Genomic DNA, 26,295 nt, shown 5'->3' with positions numbered 1-26,295 from the left:
TTTCATGTGATTGGGTGTTTTTTTAAATTCATTCAATGCACTATATTGTGGTGTTTTCCTCAAGATGTTCAACGAGAGGTTTCCAAACACTTCAAACATTTCTGATATTCAGAGAACCGTGTTACTTCAGAAATGTGTGCTTGAATGTTTAATATAAGAATGCACCAAAAATCTGTTGTTAAATAGTTTTTTTGTTCCTTCTTTTATAAGTCGCTATGGATCAAAGTGTCTTCGGCTAAACGCAGAAATGTAAAAGTATTTTAAACTTGCCAAAAAAAAAAGGGTTTTAAATTAAATATGACGTAAAATAAATATTTCAGATTCTAGGTAACAAATAAGTAAATTATGTCATTGATCATGTGGCTCTTTATCCAGACATTTAGATGTTCTTCCGTTGAAGCTCAAGATGTTCTTTGGATCATCTCAAACCATGCCGGAGAACAAACCTGTTGAGTTCATGTAGGTCAAGTGCTGCTGTCATCAAAGCAAAACAGGCAACAATGTGAAATTACATTTTTCAATTAAACTTTTCACTCAAATAAATATGCTTATAATTTGCACTGAAATATGCTGCATGAAGTTAGAAAAATTCTAAATAAAAGCGTTTTGCACCCCTATATACCATAATATATAAAGACGGTACATTTTATTGCAACCCAACAACATGAACAAAAGTTTTGTAGTTCTGAAAGAGTCACTTGTTTTTCGTTACTGAATTAATAATTGCTGAATGAACACTCAATCGACAAAACACGTTCAGTGCAACTCAAATGCAACAACACGTATATTATACATTGCTTAAAGATTACATCAAATATCAGAGTGTTTATGTAAATAACTTTTTTCATAGGTGTCAATTTAGCAAAACAGTTTGGAAACCCCTGGTTTAAAACCTGGACAACACTGACCTCTCTATGATCCTCTAGTGTCGTTTCATGTGATTGGGTGTTTTTTGAAATTCATTCAATGCACTATATTGTGGTGTTTTCCTCATGATGTGCAACGAGAGGTTTCCAAACATTTCTGATATTCAGAGAACCGTGTTACTTCTTGAATGTTTAATATAAGAATGCACCAAAAATCTGTTGTTAAATTGTTTTTTTGTTCCTTCTTTTGTAAGTTGCTATGGATCAAAGTGTCTTCGGCTAAACGCAGAAATGTAAAAGTATTTTAAACTTGCCAAAAGAAAAAAAAAGGGTTTTAAATTAAATATGACGTAAAATAAATATTTCAGATTTTAGGTAACAAATAAGTAAATTATGTCATTGATCATGTAGCTCTTTATCCAGACATTTAGATGTTCTTCCATTGAAGCTCAAGATGTTCTTTGGATCATCTCAAACCATGCCGGAGAACAAACCTGTTGAGTTCATGTAGGTCAAGTGCTGCTGTCATCAAAGCAAAACAGGCAAAAATTTGAAATTTAATGACATTTTTCAATTAAACTTTTCACTCAAATAAATATGCTTATAATTTGCACTGAAATATGCTGCATGAAGTTAGAAAAATTCTAAATAAAAGCGTTTTGCACCCCTATATACCATAATATATAAAGACGGTACATTTTATTGCGACCCAACAACATGAACAAAAGTTTTGTAGTTCTGAAAGAGTCACTTGTTTTTCGTTACTGAATTAATAATTGCTGAATGAACACTCAATCGACAAAACACGTTCAGTGCAACTCAAATGCAACAACACGTATATTATACATTGCTTAAAGAGTCAGCATATCTTTCTGCCAGATGATAGGCTTCATGAGCTGTCTAGGCAAAAAGTTTTAGTACACTTAAAAGAAACACCATTCTTCATTGGGCTCAGCACAATTATTAAATTATGAACCCACTCATGTAATTAACGCCATAACTGATTAATACGAGAAAATTATCAAGTAATAATATTATAATAATTACCAATTTAATCCGAACCAGTGCTGTTTGGAGATTTCTGACAGATGTAGAGAATCCAAATCAAAGCTGTGCCATACAAAGATTTCCATCAAAACTAAAAAAAAAATTTTTTTTAAACTTCAAAGACAATATCACTTGTGAAAGATTGGCAACATTCCAGCTACACTGACAAATACGCTTTCCCCGAGCAATCCTTTACAATGGATCGTTCCCAGCTTCTCTGAATGGTCAGGATTTCTTGGTCCACTCTCAGCTCGAACAATACTAAAGGTCAGAGGTTACTGGCACGGCTGGACACACAGCTCACACACAAGTGCAAATTTATTCAGGGTAATGTTCTAAGCCTACTAGGGGGTCTTCCCTGTTTTACAAAAATATTTAAAGTAATACACAATACCTAAACTAGATCTCAGTAACTGAAAGTCATTTTACACATTTAAAAAAAAATGTTGCAAACTCAGATCAGAGCCCTCTTAAATTTGATCATTTTTGTGAATTGTCTTCCAACCCTATTTTTAATAGTTTAAAAAAATTATATTTTTTAAAAACATTGCTATAAAATTATATGATTTATTAATCACAGTATTTGTTGGCCAAAAAAAAGCCTATATTGTTTTGTAACTGTTTTGCCTGTTTAAATAAAACCCTAATATGACAAACCTCAGTTTTTTTTCCTGAGCAACTGTTAAGTGGATTTTTTGTGGTCAATATTTGAAGGTGTATGGCTATACAGAAATGAACTTTTAAAATGAAATCTACCTTGAGAAAAAGCCACAGTAAAAAGTTTGACAAATAATAACCCTGGTTAAATATAAGTTTTAAAAAAATGCTTTTAGTAACCTGTCATGAATGAAACACTGATGGTGTTCTTGTTTTTATATGCCATTGGTATTTGCCTATATTTGAATGTTTGCAGCCTGTAAAAACACTTATGAAGTGTCCATGAACGATTCTTTTGTGGTAAAGAGCCAGGTAATCCCTTACACGAGTGGCTTTTGAGAGAAGGGAAACGTAATCGAGGACACAATACGTAATGGCTCTGTAGACACTGCTGGATTGTAATCGCAATGGGCAAAAAATAGAGTGTTGTTTCTTTAAGAGGTTGCTGGTCCCAGCGCAGCTGCTGGTCACTACGCCGATTGAGACAGTGGATACTCATCCCCTTCTCACCACAATAGCCATTTATCTCTCACTGGTGTGCTATTCAAATCTCGTACCAAGCGACCACCGACCCCACTCTCGCCCTCGCCGTTTATTTAGAGAGCTGCGCAGTTGGCACGCGAGCCTCCGCGCATCCTTCAGCCAGAAACGCTGCCAGTATTCACAACAGTCCTCTGGATGGGAGTGATAAAAGCCTATGTAGACATGAATTTCGATCCTCACTAACGTGCATTGTGAGCGTCACGCGCATCGCGTCTTGAACACGCTGGAGAACTTTATTCATTCTGCGCATTGAAGTTGGAGGCTCGCAGCACCGCGGAACGAGACCTCTGGTGGAATTTGACGCACATCACGATGTTTCTTTCTTTTACTCGTTTTTTGGTCTTCCATACTTGGTCAGAAACATCTCACAGGTGCAGACATGGCGTGCCTTCTGAAGAAAGTGTCTGGTGATGGTGCAGCACAAGCTCCTAATGATCCGCGACCGCGTCGACAGAGCAGCACATTCCTCGATCATTCCACATTTTGGGACTCGCTATTAGTAATTTATTTATAACACCGGAACGAATTAATTGATCATATTTTACAATTAATTTGGTTATTCTCTGCCTTTTTTTACCCGGTAAGACCTGATTTTATTTCGCCGTTGTTATTTTAGTAACCGAAAAAATAGCTCTGTGGAAATATGCTATTGTTTTTTGGTAAAAGAACATACAGTCTTAAAGCAGCGTCCCAGGCTTAGACGGACAGTAGGATATTGAGCGTCAATTTTGTCCCGTGCTATTCTGACATTTCTCTAGATAACGAAAAAAAGTGGACCGAAAAATATTATGATGTATTTTTACCACCAAGGAATTTATGAAATACAGTCGATGTAGGCTGAAAGGCTACACGCCTGAATGATGTGAAGAAAAAGCAATGTGCTTCAAGGCCTTTTCCCACCGAAGAGCACAAACACACGAGGACCCAAACGCATAGATCCTATACTGTAAATATCCACACACAGTTGTGCTGGTTATGGAAATATGAGCTCCAGCAGTTGATTGTCCAAACGCAATTCTTGTGAAATGTCAAGCGATCAGTCGAGAATTGTGCCTGGACATCTGTTGCTGGAGGCTCCCACGCGTCTCCAATCAGCATCACTCATATCACTGGCTTTTCTTAGCATCCTTGTTTTTAAAATAATGAAGAGCTGTTTAAAGTTGATTACTTAAAATGCAATGTTGAAGAAAACTTGAACTGGCATTCCATTTGAATTAATAAAGAGATTAGCTTACATTTGTCGTATTCTATTTGTCGTTATCATGTGGTGGTAATGTGTTGAATTAACAATAGAAAATGGTTTAGCTTGAAGCGTAAATTCATGGAATGTAAAAACAGAATAAGGTTAGGCTATGGTGTAGGCCTATTGTTTGTTATTATTAGCCTACTATTATAGCTAATTTCACATCAGAATTGTGTTTGTTAGGTTTGTTTTGATTGGTGGGCTGCATTTACATAGGTTAAATGTAACCTGAAATTCAGCGCTACACTATCAGATGTTTTTTTTTAAGTAGCTAATATAATAAAATACATGTAGCTACATATCTGTCACAAAAATAGATTTGAACTCTATAATTATATGCGTGTTTGCGTAGTAAATCAGAACGAAAAATGTTTATTAAATTCATTTGTTAATCAATTGAATTGTCGGTGAAGTTTAATAAAGTTTGTATTTGTGAATATATTCGTTTCAAATGAGCTGACAGGATTTTACGATTTTGTCTGTATGATTTGAGTGTATGAGGTGTCTGCTACTTTAGACTTTAGGACAACAAAGAAATGGCGTGTTAACCCAATAGGATTAAACGAGATTAGTTTTACACACAGGTCAGAGCTTCTGATCTTTTCAAATCAGCACGAGCAGAGCATTAAACCAATACATAGCTGTCATCCATTTGCATTAGACTTTCATTTTTTTTCACTTTCCATTTGTGATCAGTGCACATTGTTGAACTGCTGAAATGCATTTAAAAAAAAACTAAACTGTAATAAACTGTTTAAATAAAATAGTCAATTTTTTTAAGCATGATTTATATCATTTTCTAATTTGAACCATATAGACAAAATAAAGATTTGGCTCCGTAACCTTAAAATAAAGAACGCATAAATATCATAGCAATAGTTTCTTGTTTATTGTAAGACATAAAAAAAAGACCCTTGACATTACAATAAGTAAAAATAAATTTAATTATTTAATTATCAAAACGGTTTAAATAGAAAATAAAATATAGATTTTGTTTATAAAAAAATACAGCTTGCAGCAGTCGTGGACTGCATGCTCTATTAATCTGTCATAATTTAGAAAAAATACACATAGCCTTTTTTTTATTAATTCAGTACTTTTCAGTAGTTCTTTAGTAACACATTTCTTCCCGTGCAAATGTGTTTATTTCAGGCTTTCTGAAATGTATACATTTCTTCTGCTACATGTATGACTGCTAAACATAAATAATCTTATTTAAATGGTTACAAAACCATAAACAGTTTCTTATATCTGAATGAATTCCATTGATCCCAAAGACACTGACTTACTCTCCATGCACTGCTGTGTGAGGTTCATGTTCCCAGTTTCACTGAGAGTCACTGAGCTGATATGAAGACTATATGCTGTGTTAGTGGAATTTGCACTTATCATTGCAACTACCTCACGTGGAAGCAAATGAGGCCATTCATCATGTGGAGGGAAGAACTGACAGTGTCAGCATCAGAGTCTTAGTTAGTTAGAGGATTATCAATCATTTCATGCTTGCAAAGAAGGACAGACATTTTCTTATAGATCCTCCAGAGGCCCATGTCCCCCACTGACCACACAGAGGCCAAGGGCATCCCTAGTGCCCCTCCACCCCTCTCCCAGCATTCCCCCCTCCTAACACCCTTTGTTCACCTGTTGTCCTGGAGACTCCATTGCTGCGGTAACCACCCATTGTTTGGGTGAGAACAGAGATGAAGAGACACACGGTCCACAAGTAATCTCACAAGAGCTTGATATGATGCAAATATTGACTTTTGAAATCATGACGACAGAAAGTGAAATGTTAAATGTTTAGATGGTAAAACTGCACTGTAAAAAGAGATTCAAGGGACCTGTCACCACAACCTAAACAAATGCATGCACATTGCACAGTGAAAAATTCGAATTTATTGATTTAATAACCTTTTAAGTTGTTCCGAGTTCTGTTGACATAAACTTGATCACTGCATGAATAAACCTAATACTGTGTGAATTTTTTATTTTTTTTTGGCAAGGCACTCTATGAACAAATGTTCTTCCATTAACCTTAATAGATTGTTTGTTAAAAGTGATCATGTCTTAAGAACTTTCGGATGTTGTTTGCATGTAACAGAATGTTAGCACATAAACATTATTTATTCATTGTTCAAGTTTTTTTAAACATTAATATACTACTTGTGTCTAAACATTCAGACAACATTCAACACCAACGTTCTCTTAATGTTTGCTACGTTAAAAAATGGAACGTCCCCTTAATGTGTTCACTTTTGGAACATTAGCAAAAGGGTCATTATAGTTAACTACTGAAACTAAAATTAAAACCTTTAATTTTGTGTTACTTAAAATACCTGAAATAAAATATAAAACTTTTTTTTATTTCATCATTTCACATTATAATTTAGTTTAACTTGATGTAGGCTACTAAAATGACTTTAACTGCAATAAAAAATAAAAACCATAAGGATATCTATTAATACAAAAATAAAACTTTAACTGAAATTAAACTGAAAATATAAAACTATAATCTGAATGATACTAAAATAACAAAATATTCTTAGAACATAATTTTGTTAGCTGGGATGCTTTGTGGATAGGACTGAATAAGGAAATTAAATGCTGAAATTAAGTGTTGTTTTATGTGTATGTTTTACATTAATAAAGTGTTATGTTTGATATGCTTAAAAGTGTTTCTATGTTGCTAAATATCTTGCTTGTTCATTACATTTACATGCTAAATAAATTACATTCAGCATGTGCTATGCTAGCTATTTATTTGGACTGAAATAGATCAGATTAATTGGCTTTAGGACCACCACTCAATTAGTTGAAACAAATGAACTTTTTCAACACAAATGATCTTTGTTGGTTAAATTAATTTAATGAGAAGCTGTTGTAACTCCAAAAGACTGATGCAAACTATTGCATTAATTTTCATTGTTGTTGAGCCCAAACATTTGTTTTTAGGATGTGACTTTCTAATATTAAAACAGTTTAATTAACAAGCATATTGTTAACAATGACAATATAGAGTCTCTAAAGCACAACCCCACAAAACGCAACCAAATAAGCGATGCACAGCCAGAAAGAGGCAAAAGTTGGTTTAGCCAAGCCAAGTCTCAGCTGAATGCACCTCAAAAGGACTTCGCTCAGTTATTCTGATTGTTTTTCATCTCTGGGCCACACAAGGCCCACCGCATCCTCCGTCCCACCCCTCGGCCAGCCACTAACTCCAGCCTGACCCGGGCCATGCAGATGAAAGCCTCATCAGCACTATGGCTGGCCACATTTACAAGTGAAAGACAGCCAATAATGGGGTGGTTAGGGAGAAAATGAGGAGACAGAGGGGTGCTCACAGATGTTGAGGGGGGTTGGGGCATTGTAGCCGGACCAGAGGGGACTGGCGGAGGAGGTGATGTTGTGCCTTTTTAGACCTGATTTAGGACAGAATGGAGAGGTGTCCGAATGAAGGGGCCAGTGGCCAGGCGAGGGCAGCCGCTTTGGAGAGCGTGTGAACGGGAGCACGGGGGTCAAGCTAAGAGCAGAGGTTTGGGGGAGGGAGGTGGGTCAGTCTGTTATTATCTAGTTGCTTTTTGTAACAGTCGAAAATCCTTCCTTTGACACCACCCAAGGTGAGGGCCTCGTCGCTACACTTCCTCTTGGTATACTGGATGGGATAGATGAAGTAATCAAAGGGGGTATTAGTGCTTTGTATGCAGGTGAAATGGTAGGGAAAGCTTTAAGAGCTTATCCACTAAAATTCAACATGGTCTCAAAGGGTTTAATGTCCAGCTCTCAGTCATGGTGTCCTTCTCGCCAGACCGGCAACAGACCTAATAACACCTGCTAGCGTTTCCTGCTGAGAAACATTTAATATCCTTTGGTAAGTGGAGGAAGACGGGCTGTCGGAGGGAGTTGGGGGGCTTTGTGTCATTCTGTCCATGATCAACAGTTATGTGTTCACACAGTAAGAGACTTGGAATGGTCATATATAGGGTGGGACATATACGAAAAACTCATGACATTCAAAACATTATGTGAAAAAAGATCTTGTGGATTTAGAAGAGCAAATACACAAGTTGAAAAATGAAACTTGATTTTATTGTTGTGCAGTGTACCTGCATTTAATTTTGCATTACTGTACATGTTTCAAATTAAATAAAAAAGAAAGACAAAAACTGTTAATAAAGATGGATATGGCTGATCAATGAATAGAAAAGTGCATGAAGAAAATGGTTTAACCTTTAAAAAATGATTTCCATCACACTGCATACTATTCTAAATGAACGTGCAGAATAACTGTACAATGTAAACAACAATGAATAACACTGAAATTGGACATGGTTAAAGATTCCATTTCTATTTATATCAGGGCAGTTCATGCATAAAGTATCTTTTATTTTCCCTTTAGTGCTTTAAATTAAATAAAGGAACTGAATATTTGTTCTAATCCTTCAGTGAGTGAGGAGGACAAGGAAAAAAAGAAAAAAGAAGTAATATTTCAAAGCTGGTCATTTGCCTCAGATCAATCAAATTAGACAACATGGCTTCTCAGATAAAACAAAAATTGAATTATGTATTAAAACATTTCTTAATTTTGATGTGGTACCATATAATATTTTCACTGACTGTATTTTCGTAACATTCACTCAAAAATGAAAATTAAGTCATTGTGCACTCTCTCCCTCATATTGTTCCAAACATTATGCTGATCGATATATACATATATATATATATATATACACATACATATTTAAATGTATATGTGTGTATATATATATATACACGTATGTGTAAATATGTGTGTACACATATATATATATATATGTAAATGTATATGTATGTGTGTGTATATATATATATATATATATATAAAATCACTGATGCACTTAGCAAAATATCTTGTTTTTTATATCCCACAGAAGAAGGTAAGTCTTATAGGTCTGGAATGACATGAGGGTGTGTAAATGAAGAGTTAGATGCAAAAGCCTCTAAGTGCAATCTGAATTTTTCTTCTAAAATGAGCATTTTTCTCAGGCCCTATGTTTATGTTCAATTATTTCACTTTAATTGCAATGAACAGAACCTATTCATTGCCATTAAAGTGAAATGACTGAACCTACACATAGGAGCCTGATTAAAAATGCTCATTTTAGAAGAAAATATCAAACGGCACTTAGAAGCTTTCGCATCTGAACTCTTCAAATGATGACAGAACTCAGTTTGGGTGAACTCTTGACTTTCAGACATTCTTATTAACATTGTTAGATTGTACTGAAAGAGCTACAAAAACTTTCTGATTTATCTGGTTAACCATTTAAATACTAAAAGAAAGCTATTATACATTATTTACATATTTAATATGATTTTTACAAATGAAAAAACAAAACAAAAAAAACAGTAACAATGGTATTGTGGGACAAAAAAAAAAAACCTTGCTTCAAGTATCAAGTAGGCACTGCTGCCACCCTGTGGTCGGCATAAGAAGTACAGCACTTAGTTCCATTGTTAAATGAATATCCCACGATGAAATAAATAATCTTTGAAGTTCTGAGAGCACTTGATTTGTAGTTAACTGCACACTGAAACTGAGTGTGTTGTAGGTTGTTTCAGTGGCCTAGAGAACTGAGGCCGGCTCTCTGAATCTGTCCTTTTATTAACTAGCAACAGGCTTAATCCATGCTTGATTAAAAACGGCAAAACCAGATCTAACCTGAGTTATTTATCTGCTCTCTCTTCATCAGAACTCATCCATATGGATGAAACATACAAATAAGAGAATGTCCCCAAATGCAGGCGACTTTACTCTGTAGCTCCATCATCCAAAGGGCTCTGTGCCCGGAGTAGCTGTCAAGATCCTTAAGGGATTTCATTTTGACCCTCAAAGGAAAAGGTTAACTTTAGCCGGGACTAATTTACAGCCAGTGCTGGAGAAGTATTGGCTGTTATTTGGTGTGTAAGTCATGGCGCCCCCTACCGATGATACCACATCTGCCCGCTGACACTCCCCACGCTGGCAGAGCTCCCGCTGGGCACAGCGCTCCACGTGGCGCCGCAGCAAGGGGAGGAAAGGCACAAAACGAGTGATAAGCTTTTCTGTAATTATTCTGGAGTGGTAGAACCCACCTGGGAAACAAAGGTCACCCACAGATTAGATTGACTTAACAGAGGAAAATTGTGCAACATATATTAAGCACTAAGATTAGCAGCTACAATTAACATGATTAAAACGAAGATCTATGACACTCACTGTTCTTTTTGTTGTACACTGCATTAGCAATACTGTCCTCCAGCTCTTTCGGGAGAATGTCCTCTCGATCTCTACCTGCCTGACGGCTCTCCAGCGCAACTTTGTTAATTACCTCCTGACCTACAGTACTGAAAAAAGAAAAAAAAAACAGTAAAGGGATATGGCAAAGTTCATCCAAACATGACAATTCTGTCATCATTTACTCATCCTCCTGTCTTTCCTAACCTACAAGACTTCGGTTAATCTTCAAAAACACAAATTTAAATATTTTTTCATGAAACCTGAGAATTTTCTGTCCCTCCATTGAAAGTCCAAGTAACCAAAACTTAATCCAAAAAGCTCATAAAGGCAACGTAAAAAACGAATCCATGAATCGAATAGTTTCAAACAAAGCGACTGTTCAAATGGATTCGTTTTATGAAGCCTATGTGACTTTTTTGGATCCTACCCAGACTTTCAATGGAGGGACAGAAATCTCTCAGGTTTCATTCAAAATATTTCAGAGATTAACCAAAGTCATAAGGGCTTGGATTGACATGAAGTTGAGATCGAGAACATGATGACAGTATTTTTTGGTGAACTATCACTTTAAAACATACAATTCTCTGCTTTGAAATGTTATATTGCCCTGAAGGACAGAAGCCTGTCCATAATGAGCATTTAAAATAATATTCCATTGATCAGTCACTCAGACTTACCTGATAAATATATAAATAGCTTTACGGTAGTTTGTCTGGAATAGAACATGAAAGGGGCCAAAATGTGGTTCTAAAACATCGATCACGCCAGGAGGCATTTTCTCCATCTCATCGAAGATGAAGATTGAGCGAGCACAAGCTGTGAGGTTTCTCTCGACCCAGTGTTTTAGATCTGACTGCGCACAAAACAAGAACAAGTTAATGAACAATAACTAAAGAACTGTATTCATCCAGGAACTAAATATTAAAGTGCACATGATTTGTGTTAATATCAATAAAAACACACATACCCTGTACTGTTGCACCCTGTCAGCCGAAGGAAAGTGTAAGGTGGGAATAAACTGATGGATGTATGGACTGCCCATAGCTGTTCCGTAGATGTGTCGTCCTATCATAGAGCTGACCAGACTTTTTCCAGTTCCAGATGCTCCATGGAAAGACAGCACTAGTGGTCTGTCTGGGTTCTCATTCTGTAAAGAATTCACCACTGCTTCCGAGACAATATCCTGGGCCATATGTTGACCATAAAGGTTTTTATAAAGGTCCCACTCTAAACCTGTGAAAACACAGACACGGATGGGATGATTGAAAGGGTTTGTAAATAAAAGCTTGCAGTTACACACAGCTCACATAATGACAAATCAATTCATTAAGGGCTCCAAATATAGAGAAAAGCAATAGCATGTCAACGCATAAGATTGTTTCATGAGATATTTACTGGTACCACATATTAAGCTGATTTGCTATGCTTACAAATAAAAACAAACACAATGATTAAGTACTAACTTGTAAGATAAGATCTCAGTTAAATGACTGCCACCTGTCCAGTATATAACTGTCAAGTCTTCGTCAGAATGTCAGTCATAATATTAACATTCATTGTTATGAAGAAATGTCTGTTACTCTAAAATATGTATAATTTGCCCAGCTAAATTGATATGTATATAATTATGCGCACTTTAGTATGACATTAAAATGAATAATGAAGAAAATAATTCATATAAGGAAGCCAACATCAGAAAGATTGTATCGTAAATGCATTTGAGCTTTTATTCTAGTCAAACAGTGATCTGTACAAACGTACAAAGCTGCAGACATACACTGTGAACTAGTATGTAGCATTTCGTTTGTTTAGAGTGTGGTCAGCTGTCATCTACCATTAATGGTTAAGTTAAATCTGGCGTATGTGGTATAAAGAAATAGTGTCAGTTTTTTTTATCTTGAAAGAAATCCTTTGGTTTCATCTGGTGAAGCTGTAAGCCCCTCTGAGTAAGTTACTAGAGAAGCTAACGCTAGCTGTCTACATGCTGAAGACACAGCTGTTCATATCCCACACACCTTACCTTTTTTGTCTGGTTTGAAGTCACAGTCGCAGCTATCAGATATTGAACAAAAAATAGACTTCATCTCAAAAGCGGTACCTAAGGACGTACAATAAATTAAAAGAAGTATAAATATCATTGTAGCTATAGCCTCGGAGCACTGCTCCAAGATGAGTTGGCTGTCGGAAGCAGAACTGCTACAGCGCCACAGACACTAGAGGGCAACAAACTGATTTCACACATTTCCGCGAATCGGTTCTTTCGAGCGGTTCGAGAAGAAGGGACGATTCACTGAATCTTTTACTTCGTGACGTAATTGCGTATATCCGTGGGTTCCAAAATAAAATAAAATAATTAGTTTTTCTGTTCAAATAAGTTTTATAACGGTATTAATTGTAAAATTACGTGTCCCAATATCATTTTTAATTTGCAGCCATGATTTATGTCATAAAAAACATAATTTACAACCTAAATATGCATTTACAAACTGTATTTGCATCTCTTTGCAGAATTATTTCGCACTTTTTAATACAACGCTATTAGACAGGCTAGCCTTCATTCTTCGTATAGCCTAAGTGCTAAACATATTTCCACTATCCAGACCTATTTCTCTACCTTAAGGGTAGTAACCTTTCGCCTATCAGAGCATGACTAGGCAAGTCGCCTGTTTACGAATCATTACGAATCGGACATGAACGAGGAAAAAAAAGTCCTGTCTTGTGATTATGATCAGCATGTTAAAAATATGAGTTCTTACACAAGAACTAGGAGTATGCATAGTGCATGATGAGTGAAAATGATTCTGAATCAATAATGTTTAAATAAATTAGACATAAGAGATTCACTTGACCCAAGATTTACTTGACTATGATGTGGCGACTAGTGTCAAAGTACATACACTACAGTTTCAAATCAGTAAATGCATGGCAATAAATCAGATAAACAAACATTTCACTTGGAAACATACACCACAGCAACTTAAATGGAAGAAAACCAAAGAGTAAATCAGCTCTGAATTTATTTTTAAATGATGTGTGTAAGTATGAAATAGTAGAGTTAAATATATCATCTTAAAATCTCCAAAACGTGTACCAACGAGTAAATATTACCCATTATCTGGTCATTATTGATTATAAGAACCAATAACAGTGCAATTAAACACATACTTCAGAGTTCAAAGTTAACAATATTAGCACAGTTAAGGTTATCTTGTCTTGAAAATACAACTTTGGGTATGAATTTTATGTACACTATGTAAATAATAACATTGAAAATCAAATAAGTTAAAATGGCAAGATATGTTGAGTTTATATACAGTGGCAGACATACATCTCCTTTATAAATCTATGAACAAAAGAAAAATCAACGTAACTAAATAAATTCATAAAACATAGTGGATATTCTGAAAATAGTATGTGACTAGCAGTCATCCATTCTGTCATTTTGCTGAGTCGGAAAGCTCAAGCCTGTTGGACAGAGCTGTTAGCACTTCGTCAAACTTTGAATAACGTTCATCTTTATTTCTTTCCACTCCACGGCTTCCCCACAGGAGACGCATCTGAAACTCTGTGAGGAAGACCTCCCATACATCTGCTTCCTCCTGAAATCCTGCAAATTAAAAATTCAGAAATAAGTAACATTATATGCACCTCACCTAAAACATAACGTTCACTGGGTGTTACTTGAATGATATTTCATTTATAGCATGCATGCAAATTTTCTGTTTATTTTTTATACCTTGACTTTAAAGTGAACAGGGTTTAATAAATGCAACCATTTGTTGTCTTTATGAAAGTGCAGATATACTAAATAGTCCTAAAATTCTGTACCCATTAGAAATTGCCATTACCCTGCAGTTTAGCCTCTGCATTTGCACTGAAGATCCTCCCATTGCATGCGATCGCACGTGCAGCATCCAGATGGCTCAAGACCATGGCCACTCCAGTGTCTGCACTTTCCCATGACTCTGACTCCTCAAGAGTCACAACATTTCTTTCAAGAAGAGACAGCAGAGGGAGCACATGGGGAAAAGTTGTGTCTGTGGGTCTACTTATCTCTGAAAGAGAGTTTGAAGTTGTCACTTGAGAATTTGAAATGGTAAGCAAACAGAATCTTTAAAGCAACTTTGTGTGAATGAATACCTTCTCCGTCATTCATCGTCCAAATTGAGGGTCTAAGGGTTTTCTCATAAAGAACAGCACTTTCTGTGTACTTCTGACGTAAAACTGTCCATGTCTCATCCAAGCGAGCAATCTAAAAAGGAGAAGATTGATTCATTAGAACATTATAAACACCAGATTTACTATTATCATTTTTTATTTATTCTTATGAAAAATTATTCTCATGAAACATGTATTTTTATTAATTAAAAAAACTACTTAAAATGTTTTCCTCAGAGTTCAAGAGAAATGTTTTCATCAGTCTTCCTAACCTGTGGTAATTCAAGGCATTTCATAACTGTGGCAAAGCCAAACAAATTGCCCAAACTGCTCTTGAGTTCAGAGGCCAGGCAGATGGCTCTATGCAGCAGGGTGGCTCTTTCATCAGCACTGCCCGTGCAGCCCAGCAGCTGAACAGCCAGCATTATGGACATGGTGTGGAACCTGAGGGGCAAAAAAAAAAAGTTATCTGGTGTCATTTAATGTAGAGGTTGTCATCTCACTAAAGTAATTTATTGAACAAAGTGGGGATAACCAACCTTTCAAGCAGATCTTGACGGAGATGATGTCCATGTGGGAGGGTAAGCAGCTCCAGTCCTGAACTCACCCCCATCCCTTTCATCATATCATCAGATGTATCCAGAATTCGAGCAACCTGCAGAGTGAAGATGAGTAATCATGTTATTCAAATGCACAAATGTCTTATTTGTCATACACAATATACTTGAAACAAGAACATATTTAAATGTTCAGAAGATCAAGATTAAATGTAATAATAATAAAATATGATTTTTTTCAATTTGACAATAATTTTGTGATTATTTATCAATATGACTATAAAAAACAATAATAAACAAATTAAGAAATATTACCGTTGTAATATTTCACTTTACAATAAAAACTATTTTAGTATTTAAGAAAAACACACACACAAAAAAAACTGACTTATAAGCCGGTCGTGTACAAATGAACACAGTGCTGTGCTTCACTATGAAACATTCCGATTAACTGTGCAGCCCTAATAAGTGTCAGTTATTTGAATGCATGAAAAGTAATCTAATCTCAAAACATTTATACAATCAAACTTACCATGCAGTCAACTTTGGTGATATGCATTGCCATTGTCTTTATATCAACTTCAAACAGGACATCCTTCACTTTTTTCAGTATTCTGGTCTCCAAAGGTTTATTTTCTGGGGGCATCAGTGGTGACTGGTACACACTAGGTTTGAAACAGGAATCTGTGTCCATGGTGAAAGGCACTAAATAATCCTCATCGTACTCCTCTCTGCAATCCAAAGTCTGCATTTCATGTCTTACAAAGGGATGATTTGTAGCCATAGGGTCAGCTTGAGAAATTGCTGGGTCATTTTGGGCATGGTTTGCTTCTCTGTTGTTTTGATGGGAATGTGTCATGGAGGACAGAAGATGTACTGTTGGCTCCAAATATATGAGAGTGTTTTCAGGGGGAGATGAACAAAGCCGTATTTCACTGGACTTTTGGAGAACAGGTGATGAAGGAACTATCACAAACTTCCTGTTTTCAGAGGGGCTTTGTCGCCGCCTGGCTACTGGAGACAAAAGCAGATGCACAGTCACAATGCTATTCTCATACGTTCTGGTTTTAATTGATTTGATGGGAAATGAATCTTACATGTGCTCATTATTATAGGGGAAGTTGACACCACAAGGCGCTGCTCTATGGTACCTTCAAAAGTCCTCACAACATCACTGTGGAATACAGTACAGGACAATCAATTATTAAATCAAACCCTAATCATTTACAGGATGAGAATTATGTACAAAAATGTTTTAATGTTTTTGACAGAAGCCTCTTATGCTCACAGAGGCAGCATTTATTAAAAAAAAAATACAGTAAAAATAGTAATATTGTGGAATATTATCACAATTTAAATAACTGTTTTCTATTTGAATGTATTTTAAAATGTGATTTATTCCTGTTATGGCAAAGCTGAATTTTCAGAAGCCATTTCTCCAGTCTACAGTGTCACATGATCCTTCAGAAATCATTTTAAAATGCTGTTTCTAATATGCTCATTTATTATCAGTTAGTATTGGTACTCAATTGCTGATTAATATTTTTGTGGAATCTGTGATACATTGACATTTTCAAATGAACAGCAGTTATTTAAAATCTTTGTCTTTACTGACACAGTTTGTGGAACTGCGTCGCTATCAAGCATTGTTTGTTTAAACGCCCCAACCAGCCCAACAACAGCAACAATACCTCAACCAATGGAATGTGTTTGGGCTGTGGCTATGTGTTTGACTGACTAATTGCAGATGTTATTTTTGTTTGGTGATGCTTAAGACTAAAAAATTACACAGTTCTCTTTTAATATCAATGACTGATTTTCTGAACAGTTTCTATCATAAATCTCACCTCTGTGGTCTTATCAGCTCAATTTCCAAAGCCTCTGTCACAGTTATGCTTTCCCTCTTCTTTTGGCTTCCCTTCTGTCTGGTTGGTGAGTTTACTGGGCTGTTTTCCACACTTGGAAGCCCAAACATGGTTTCTAGGTATCTTAGTGGAAGTGTCCTGTTAACTGGTGAGTAAATGTAGGCACCACTCTGCTTTGTCAGAGGCCTTTTATTTCCAACATAGGAATGAACAAGTGCTGGCAGAGAATCAAAGGTTTCCTCCTCCAGAAAGTACTGTGCACGAGTATATGTCTCATAAGATCTGAGCAGAACCTTGTGGATGAGGAAATGAAGAGCTTTCTGGTTCCAGCAGCAGGTTAAAACATAGTCTCCAATGCTAGCGAGGGAGTCACGGACTAGAAAATCCCCATCCCGTTGCACAAGAGACTCAGAAACCTGTAAAAAGTCATTATTAAGTCATACTGTACAAAATTTCCATTATATTAATGTATTCTGAGATGGGGAAACACTAGTCAAACCAAGAACATGTAAATATGTAAGAATATTAAATATTACACTCTTAAAACTAATGGTTCTTTATTGGTATCTATCGTTTTATGAACAACCTTTAAAGGGGTCATATGATGTTTCTAAAAAGAACATTATTTGATGTATTTGGTGTAATGAAATGTGTTTATGCGGTTTAAGGTTAAAAAAACACATTATTTTCCCCATACTGTACATTATTGGTCCTCCTGTTTGAAACGCGTCGATTTTTACAAAGCTCATTGGTCTGAAAAGCGAGGTGTGCTGTGATTGGCCAGTTATCCAGTGCGTTGTGATTGGCTGAATACCTTAAGCGTGTGACGGAAATGTTATGCCCCTCACCATACTGTGATGCCGTGTCCCGGCCAGGGCGACGAGACAAAAACATGAAAACCCATTATAATCGAGGCATTTGTTGCATCCAGTTCCTCAGCGACCAGCACGGATCAGCTCTAGGCATGACAAGCGGATATCGTCCTCTTTTGGAAGACCAAAAAAGTAGCTTTCACAACGAAACACACAGCGCCTTCAAGACATGGTGGCGGCGGCAACAACAATACTACAGTAAGAATAAAAGTTACGCCTTCTTTCTTTGTGTGAACATTTGGGTGGTGTTATGCAAATCTTCCCACATCGTGACGTAGACATGTGGGGGCGTGTTAGAACTAGCCGTTTTAGGTAGGTGTGGTTGACTCTTAACTTTTATAAAGAATATCTCTTTGGATTTGAGACTTTAGTCTTTGCAACTTTACAGATCTTCTTTATGCACCAAGAGCTTGTAACACTCCAAAGAGAAAGGAAAAATTTAAATCGCATCATATGACCCCTTTAACATCTATGGAAGCTTTCCATTCCGCAAACATTTTTACAATGAAGAAAGTTTCTTTAGAATATTAAAAAGTTCTTCACCGAATTACAAAAAAATGGTTTTTCTAAGAACTGTTAACTAAAAGATTATTTTGAGGGAACCAAAAATGGTTCTTCTATGGCATTGCTAGGAAAACATCATTTGGAACCTTTATTTCTAAAAGTGTACATACAAATATTTATAAACTCACCTCCCAAGGTATGCGACTATGGTACCAGCCATGACTTGATAAGTTACAGCTGCTTAATTTCAACTCTTGTTCCAACTCTTGCTTCAGTTTGTCTGATGGGGAATTCAGTTGGCATGTCTCTTTAGAAAACTAAAGAAAATAAAGCAATAATGAGAAACCATAAGAACAAAGAAATCATGAGAAACATCCTATGAAACAAATGACTCAGATCTAGATTGCGGTTCTCAGCTGTTAAGGTAATATCATTGTGTTTACAGTTCATAATAGGCCAATATACAGTATATCACTGCAGTAATATATGCTAACAGCATTGTGTGGAGTCTCACAAGCAACAACTAGCCCCATTATCCAATCTATTTATATGTTCATCTGGAGCAATAAAACTGATAAAGTTGGACTTAAATGATGGGAAAATGTCCTGCATGTTAAGTAACTATTGTGCAGAAAGACAAACAACAGTAATGGTGAAAATACTGCCTTTGTTTTAGATGCTACAACAACTAGGCCTATCAGTGGTATAATGTGAAACATTTCTATTTAAATGTGAGCCCGTTTTCAGTTGCTCTAAAATAAACAGTAACATTTGGCACAGTTGGTTGCCTACAGTAACCCTATTTGTCCTCAACCATTCTGAAGTCATGGGCAGCAGTCCAAGCCCTTTTGTGTCACCCATCCTAATTCAATTAGATTTTAATAGCAAAGCTCTCCGATTCCTTTGTGACCAACACTTTGTGTCACCAGCAAAACAAAATAACATTTATAATGCAGCAATTTTTATCAATAATTGTCAGTGCTCATAATTGTTTTTACCAAAAGTTAAAGGGATAGTTCATCTAAAAATGAAAAATCTGTCATTTGTTTATTCACCTGCATGTCATTCCAAACCTGCATGACTTTCTTTCATCTGCAGAACGCAAAAGGAGATATTTTGTAGAATGTTCATAACTAAACAGTTTCAATTTCCTTTGACTTCTACTGTATGAACAAAAAATACAATGGAAGACAATGGGAATGGTTTGGAATGTAAATGATGACAGAAATGTCCTTTTTGTGTGAACTATCCCTTCATAGTAAGGATCTATATGACTGAAAGCCATAGACCAAAAACTAAAAGTTTCCCCTTAATTAAGTTTCCCCTTAATAATAATGTCACAATGTCACCCTGAAACCTGTCAAGTTAATATATTACAAGTATCACATGGTAGCCTACCTTTACATAAACGCCACTGTTTTCCATGAGACCTGAATGCCTGTAAATGCAGAAAAGTGATAAAATTAGACCATTGTGGTAACCAATGTGAAAATATGGTAATGAGCTATGAGTCATGCGTTTGTTTCTGAGTGGAAACACTTATTCATAAGCATAACTTCACACTGAGTATGAAGTGACAGGCAGATGGCTCTAAGGCAGGAAACTGTCACCTGAAAAACACATGCTGCTCTTTCCAATGACCACTATATCCTCAGTATATTAGGGGATGCATTTACACAACTGTTGGACCACAGACACATCTGACAACACCCAGTTACAGCCTGCTGTGTCCATTCCCAAACAAAAAGCCTCCATGCCAGACAGTCTGAATATCTTAGAGATTACAACACCAGTTCCCTCTCACGGTTTCACAATCAGATATTTAACGTTCTGTACTGAACATAGCCTTCTGGGTTGAAAAAAAAAACCTACTTAAAAAACAAAACGCTACACACATTCCTCAACGCACATTCAGACAAAACCCACAAGACTCATGAAATCTGAATTTCTTAACAAGTGTTTTGTTGTTTTCCAGTATAAATATAAAAATCAGTATAGAAAAAACAATAAAGAAAAAACAGTTTGTCATTGAGGTAAGAAAGTTTCTATATTTATAAATATAAATGTTCTTACCTCAATGACAAACAGTTTTTTCTTTATTGTTTTTTCTTCCTTTTTTCTTTTTTGATGTTTTAAGCATACATAATACTACATTTAGTTTTTTTTGGTTATAGAAAGTATATTCAAGTCTTACCAATAATATACCACAATTTAGTTTGCATACAAATGTAACAGATGCTATTTTTGTAACTGAAAAACAAGAAAACGCTCATTAAGAAAATGACTTTGGCATAAGAAGACACTTCAACACCTTACTCTGATGTTTACATTATAAATCAGAGGTCACCTAAACAACCATAAAATAACCTCAAATCAGAAAAGGATTCTCAGAAAGTCATTCTCCTCCACAAAACACTTCCCAAACACTTCACTTGTTCTCAGTAGAAAATCCCTCCGCTCACAAATACAACATGCTATATGACAGAACGAGGATGAGCACGCTTTGTTTTGCAGTAAAAAAATATTACAGTATCAAAAAGTATATGGCATAAACATATTAAAGGACACTTCAACTCCTTACACCCATAGTACATAATTATTCAGACGTCCTTCAAACTCATTTGACTCATTTTAACAACCATAAAATAACCTCCTACCGGAAAGGGGTTCTCACCAAAGTAATTCTCTTGTATAAAACCCTTGTTAGACCCTCCACAAGTGCGACATGCGATATGACAGGATGAGGATGAGCACGTTGTTTCTCTGTGATCTGCTCTCGCTGTGTTGTCTAACCGAATCCCACTGGAACTGTAGGAATGTCAGACTCAGAAAGCTGAGCACGAAAACACTTTTCCAAACGGCAGTTACATAATGAGCAGACTCCCCTCCCCGAACCTACTCTCTACTCCTCTCAGACATCCATAAACAAGCACCATCTATCACTATAAACACAAAAGTCTTACGGACAATGTAACTTTACCTTAACATGTGACAGTTTACCTACAGGGAATGCAACTTTTACGATCAGAAGACCTTAAAGTTCAACTTTCAAAGTCATTTTGTAATATCTGACCTCAGCGATCAGTGTAGAACTTAATTGCTATCGAATTTCACTTTCATTCCATGTTTTAACGTTTAAACAGCCTCAGCTGTCATTACATGGTCATGAGTCTTGTTCATCGCGGTCATGTGTGCGTTTCACGCGCAGTTCTTTGTCACTTGACACGCAGCGCGTCTATTATTCTTTGCTACAATGTTGCAGTGTCTCATGATGACGTCGTTTTTTTCTGTATCTTTCTCACCCCTCCCCTACAACTTGGCATCTTCATCATACTCACAAAATGCCTGTTATTGTACGCCAAAAGCGTTTGTTTAGACTGTTCAGCAATATCAACTGTGGCTCGCAGATGCCCATGGTCTCATTTAGATCATTGTATTATAAGGTTCAATTTGTTTACATACCTTAACATGAACTAACACTTGCAAAGCAATTATTAATCTTATATTAAACATTAGAGAAATGTGTAGAATTAGCAAATGACAGGATACAGCTCATGTTTCAATCAAAAATGAAAGTGAAACGGCCGTTTAATAGGCCCAAACCTCTTTGTACAATATTTTGAAAGACTGTGAAAAAGGACAATGTACACTGCGCAGCGCCTGACACACAACTCAAACTCAAACCTCACATCCATGGCAACAAGAAACAGTTGCATTTGCAAGTTTGTACTTCTCAGGCTGTTTCGTTTAAAGTAGGCTAAAAGTTCAATGCCTCCCAAAAAGAATGGAAAAGGGACCACGACCTTTTATTTTACATGGTTGTTTGTTATGTGACATTAGTCAGAAGTTTATAAGAAAATACTTCTGAATTCAGGCAATCTCAGAAAAAAACTCTAAACACCTAAAAACAAAAATGCACTAGTACATTCATGTAGTTAAAGTAATGAGGACGTGCAGCAAAAACTCACCTAACGATGATGCTGATTTGACAACTTGATTGAAGTCTTTGTAAGCTATTTTTGGATTCAAATATAGGTCACAAGATTATAATAGCATCAACAGAATTGATCTCATAATATTTACTGTGAGTTTAGGTTATTCGTGCAGCTCATGTCTGTGCCTTTGAGGAAACTAAAATGAAATAGACTTTGGATTATAATCTACTGTTAATAATTAACCAGGCAACATAATTCAGCAAATATGTCATACCCTCTACAGGAAGCACTTGCCTCATACACGTTATTAAGAACTGTGACCTTGTCTTTTTTTTTTCTTGCAGATACCAGCAAAAATGTGATGAACTGGAGGTTCAGGAAAATTATTTATACTCAAAGATCAATAATGTAGAGAAAGAGAAGAAAGACATAGTTCTCTACCTAAAACGCACACTGGCTCAAAAAGAAGATGAACTGATTGATCTGGCTGAGACGTTATCAAGACATCAGCAAGCTCAAGAGGCTGAGAGAGAGTCCTTTGAGTTACAACTGAGCCTGCTTAGATACGAGCTTCAGGAAAATAAGGAAAAATTCATATCTGAGAACATGGCGCTTGGTACTTCTGAGGAGTCACATATTCACATAGAATACAAACATCTAATAAAATAAAAACGTATATGAATTATCACTAACGCGATATAGCCTACTGCATATTACAATTCAAAATGTCAAATTGATTTTTCAGGTCTTAGCTGTACTGAGGCATTAAACATCATAAGTGCCTGGTATTAATAAAAGCACCTTACAAACTAAAATGTGCTAACCTTTTTGTGTTCAGCTGGTAAACTGGCGTCTTTGGAGGAGTTCTCTATACAGAGAGAGAAGCTTATGGCTGAACGCAGGTGTTTGGAAGAGCAGCTTCAAAAGCAAAAAGAAGAACATCAAGCACAAATCTATAATCTGGAGAAAAAAGCAGTACTGGACAATGACAGGTGAGCATGTTCATACTCATTGTTCAGAGATCATGGGAAGTGCATTCTTAGCTGAATATGACTGGATCATTAATGACCAATTTTCATAAATATTGTGCATTATTTAAGGTCTGAAGCCATCAGTGCCGAACATTAGAAATTACATATATGTCAAATGGGTGATTGTTTTCCATTCATCTTCTATTTTCAATGAAAGATCGCAATGTAAGGCCTTATTTATAAATGATATAAATAATAAAATTATTATTTTTAAAAACATACAACTCTTGATTTTAATAATGCATTCATACATTTTTGAATTATCACTAACGCGATATAGCCTACTGTATATTACAATTCAAAATGTCAAATTGATTTTTCAGGTCTTAGCTGTACTGAGGCATTAAACATCATAAGTGCCTGGTATTAATAAAAGCACCTTACAAACTAAAATGTGCTAACCTTTTTGTGTTCAGCTGGTAAACTGGCGTCTTGGAGGAGTTCTCTATACAGAGAGAGAAGCTTATGGCTGAACGCAGGTGTTTGGAAGAGCAGCTTCAAAAGCAAAAAGAAGAACATCAAGCACAAATCTATAATCTGGAGAAAAAAGCAGTACTGGACAATGACAGGTGAGCATGTTCATACTCATTGTTCAGAGATCATGGGAAGTGCATTCTTAGCTGAATATGACTGGATCATTAATGACCAATTTTCATAAATATTGTGCATTATTTAAGGTCTGAAGCCATCAGTGCCGAACATTAGAAATTACATATATGTCAAATGGGTGATTGTTTTCCATTCATCTTCTATTTTCAATGAAAGATCGCAATGTAAGGCCTTATTTATAAATGATATAAATAATAAAATTATTATTTTTAAAAACATACAACTCTTGATTTTAATAATGCATTCATACATTTTGAAAACAACATTAACTAAGATTAATAAATGCTTTAGAAGAATTTTTCATTGTTAGTTCATGTTAACTAATGTTAACAAATGGAAAAAAGTGTTACCAATATTAAATGTTTTAAATATTTATATATTATTATTACCTTCAGCTGCTCCCGTTAGAGGTCGCCACATGGAATTATTTGTCATTTATGCTGGATTCCCTTGCTGATATCTTTTAAATGTATTTTTAAAAATATAAAGTTGGTAAAAAAAAATGTGTTAACTACAAGCTACATTTTATTTAATTGACCTTTTTGGCTGATACAGGCTAAAGAAAGAAATGCTGCAACATTTTGCTGCTGTAGCAGCTGAATTTCTGCGGGTTTCAGATCAGAGGATGCCCAAGACGACAAAGAAGGCCATGCAAGAAAACCTCTCTTTGACAGCACAACTTCAGCAGCTCTCAGACAAGACCAAGGAGCTGCTGAAGGAGAATGATGATCTGCGAGCAAGAGAAAAGCAGCTCAAAATAGAGAATGCCATCACTGAACCGCTGCTACATGAGATAACCAAGAAGAATGTTGCTAATCAAAAGGTTAATCAAAAAAAGTGTATACGTCTATACTTTCATGCGTTTAAGCAATCTTTTTTTTTTTTCTTGCTGTTTGGAAACGTGCATTTTATATAGCCTAGAGCAAAAATGAAACATGACGCTTTCTCAAGGTAGTTTGTCAGAAAAGTGCAAGCAAATGCAGTCTGAAGTGGAGAAATGTGCCAAACTTAAAGTGGAGCACCAAGAGCTGCTAGACAGTCACTCTGCAATATATACAGAGCTTGATGCTCTCAGGTTGGACTCCTGAAGTTGCTTATAAGTCAAATAATTTACATTAAATACTTCCTTTAGTGTGTTTTAATAGCATTACCACCACTGTACTTACAGAAAAAAAAACATGCAACAGTAATAGAAGGGCTAAACCAAACAAAAGCTGAAGCCAAGAGACAGAGGAAAGAGCTTGAAGAGGAACAGATGTTAAGAAAACAGCTAAAAACAGTTCTTGAGGAAGCAGCAGTAGCTTTAAAAGAGGCCCTAAGGGTAAGAGTGAACATAAACAGGTCAATTATCATTTGGTGTTACAGCCAAGTAAATAAGCAGTAGTTACATGAGGTCCCTAAAGAGGAAGACTCAGAACTGAAGATTACTGTCAGACGAAATTAGATGATGCAGAAGCTGCTGGCTGAGCTGGACAGTGCTGCAGCTTTAGGAAACGGTCCAGCTCTTACTGACTTCATACCAGAGGCGACTTGCAGTCATGATCTCAAAAAAGCCTCTGACATTAAAAGGTACACATTCATTTATTTTAATTCAGTGTCATGGATTAAAATGGACATGCAACATATTGCAGCTCTAAGACGTGCTAATCATACAATCATTTTGCCAATGTGATACAGTGACTCTCATGCTTGCTTTTAACTCCAGACCAAGTGAATTCCTGCAGAAATCTACTTATCTACATATCTGTCTCACTTCAAAACTGGAGATCTGGGATTGGTCCCTCGCAAAACACACACTACATCATCAAAGACAGGAAATCTCTCTAAGAGTGCTTATACCTATGTACGTAAGTAAGTATACAGGTTATGGCACATCAACAGCACACACAGCATGGGATCATTGATATAACATGAAATATTAGTGCAGATGATGCATTTTGATAAAGCAATTTATTTAAATATTTTGACTGTCTTCTTGTCTTCTAGGAAACAATCAAGTGATAAACGACCTTTTCATTGTCATACTTGATCACAAGGGTTGTGGGAGGTATTTTTAAATAAGGTATTGTTGAAGTAGGCCCATGTGTCATTCCAAATTTCATTGTGTTATTTTCATGTATAGTCACTAGGTGGCAGTGTTGTATCATTATGG

At 36.0% G+C, this 26,295-nt stretch overlaps 3 protein-coding genes across 3 annotated transcripts; 1 reads left to right on the top strand and 2 right to left on the bottom strand.

The window, feature by feature from the left end:
* Window positions 1-9,743: 9,743 nt before the first annotated feature.
* Window positions 9,744-12,804, bottom strand: LOC107552620 (torsin-2A-like). The gene is made up of 5 exons (XM_016234539.1): window positions 12,633-12,804; window positions 11,580-11,845; window positions 11,290-11,465; window positions 10,592-10,719; window positions 9,744-10,467 (listed from the first exon to the last, which is right to left on the bottom strand). Exons 1-5 carry the CDS (start codon window positions 12,748-12,750, stop codon window positions 10,223-10,225), a joined length of 933 nt encoding a protein of 310 aa, XP_016090025.1. The 5' UTR covers window positions 12,751-12,804; the 3' UTR covers window positions 9,744-10,222.
* A 650-nt stretch (window positions 12,805-13,454) lies between these two features.
* Window positions 13,455-21,748, bottom strand: LOC107552610 (SH2 domain-containing protein 3C). The gene is made up of 12 exons (XM_016234531.1): window positions 21,728-21,748; window positions 21,226-21,356; window positions 19,967-20,006; window positions 18,757-18,885; window positions 17,175-17,608; window positions 16,425-16,501; window positions 15,860-16,341; window positions 15,310-15,425; window positions 15,043-15,214; window positions 14,753-14,864; window positions 14,461-14,667; window positions 13,455-14,219 (listed from the first exon to the last, which is right to left on the bottom strand). Exons 1-12 carry the CDS (start codon window positions 21,746-21,748, stop codon window positions 14,050-14,052), a joined length of 2,091 nt encoding a protein of 696 aa, XP_016090017.1. The 3' UTR covers window positions 13,455-14,049.
* Window positions 21,749-21,839: 91 nt separating this feature from the next.
* Window positions 21,840-26,021, top strand: LOC107552609 (uncharacterized protein C9orf117 homolog). Its single transcript, XM_016234530.1, is given in 8 exon segments — window positions 21,840-21,934; window positions 22,848-23,119; window positions 23,342-23,495; window positions 24,699-24,988; window positions 25,095-25,243; window positions 25,312-25,464; window positions 25,528-25,678; window positions 25,868-26,021. Coding segments are annotated over 8 exon segments (1,395 nt in total). The 3' UTR covers window positions 25,999-26,021.
* The last annotated feature ends 274 nt before the right edge of the window (window positions 26,022-26,295 follow it).

The sequence above is a fragment of the Sinocyclocheilus grahami genome, unplaced genomic scaffold (genome assembly GCF_001515645.1).
Source record: "Sinocyclocheilus grahami isolate Dianchi unplaced genomic scaffold, SAMN03320097.WGS_v1.1 scaffold454.1, whole genome shotgun sequence".
NCBI lineage: Eukaryota > Metazoa > Chordata > Actinopteri > Cypriniformes > Cyprinidae > Sinocyclocheilus > Sinocyclocheilus grahami.
Note: the sequence above shows the minus strand (reverse complement) of the source record. Positions and strands in the feature narration are given on the sequence as shown.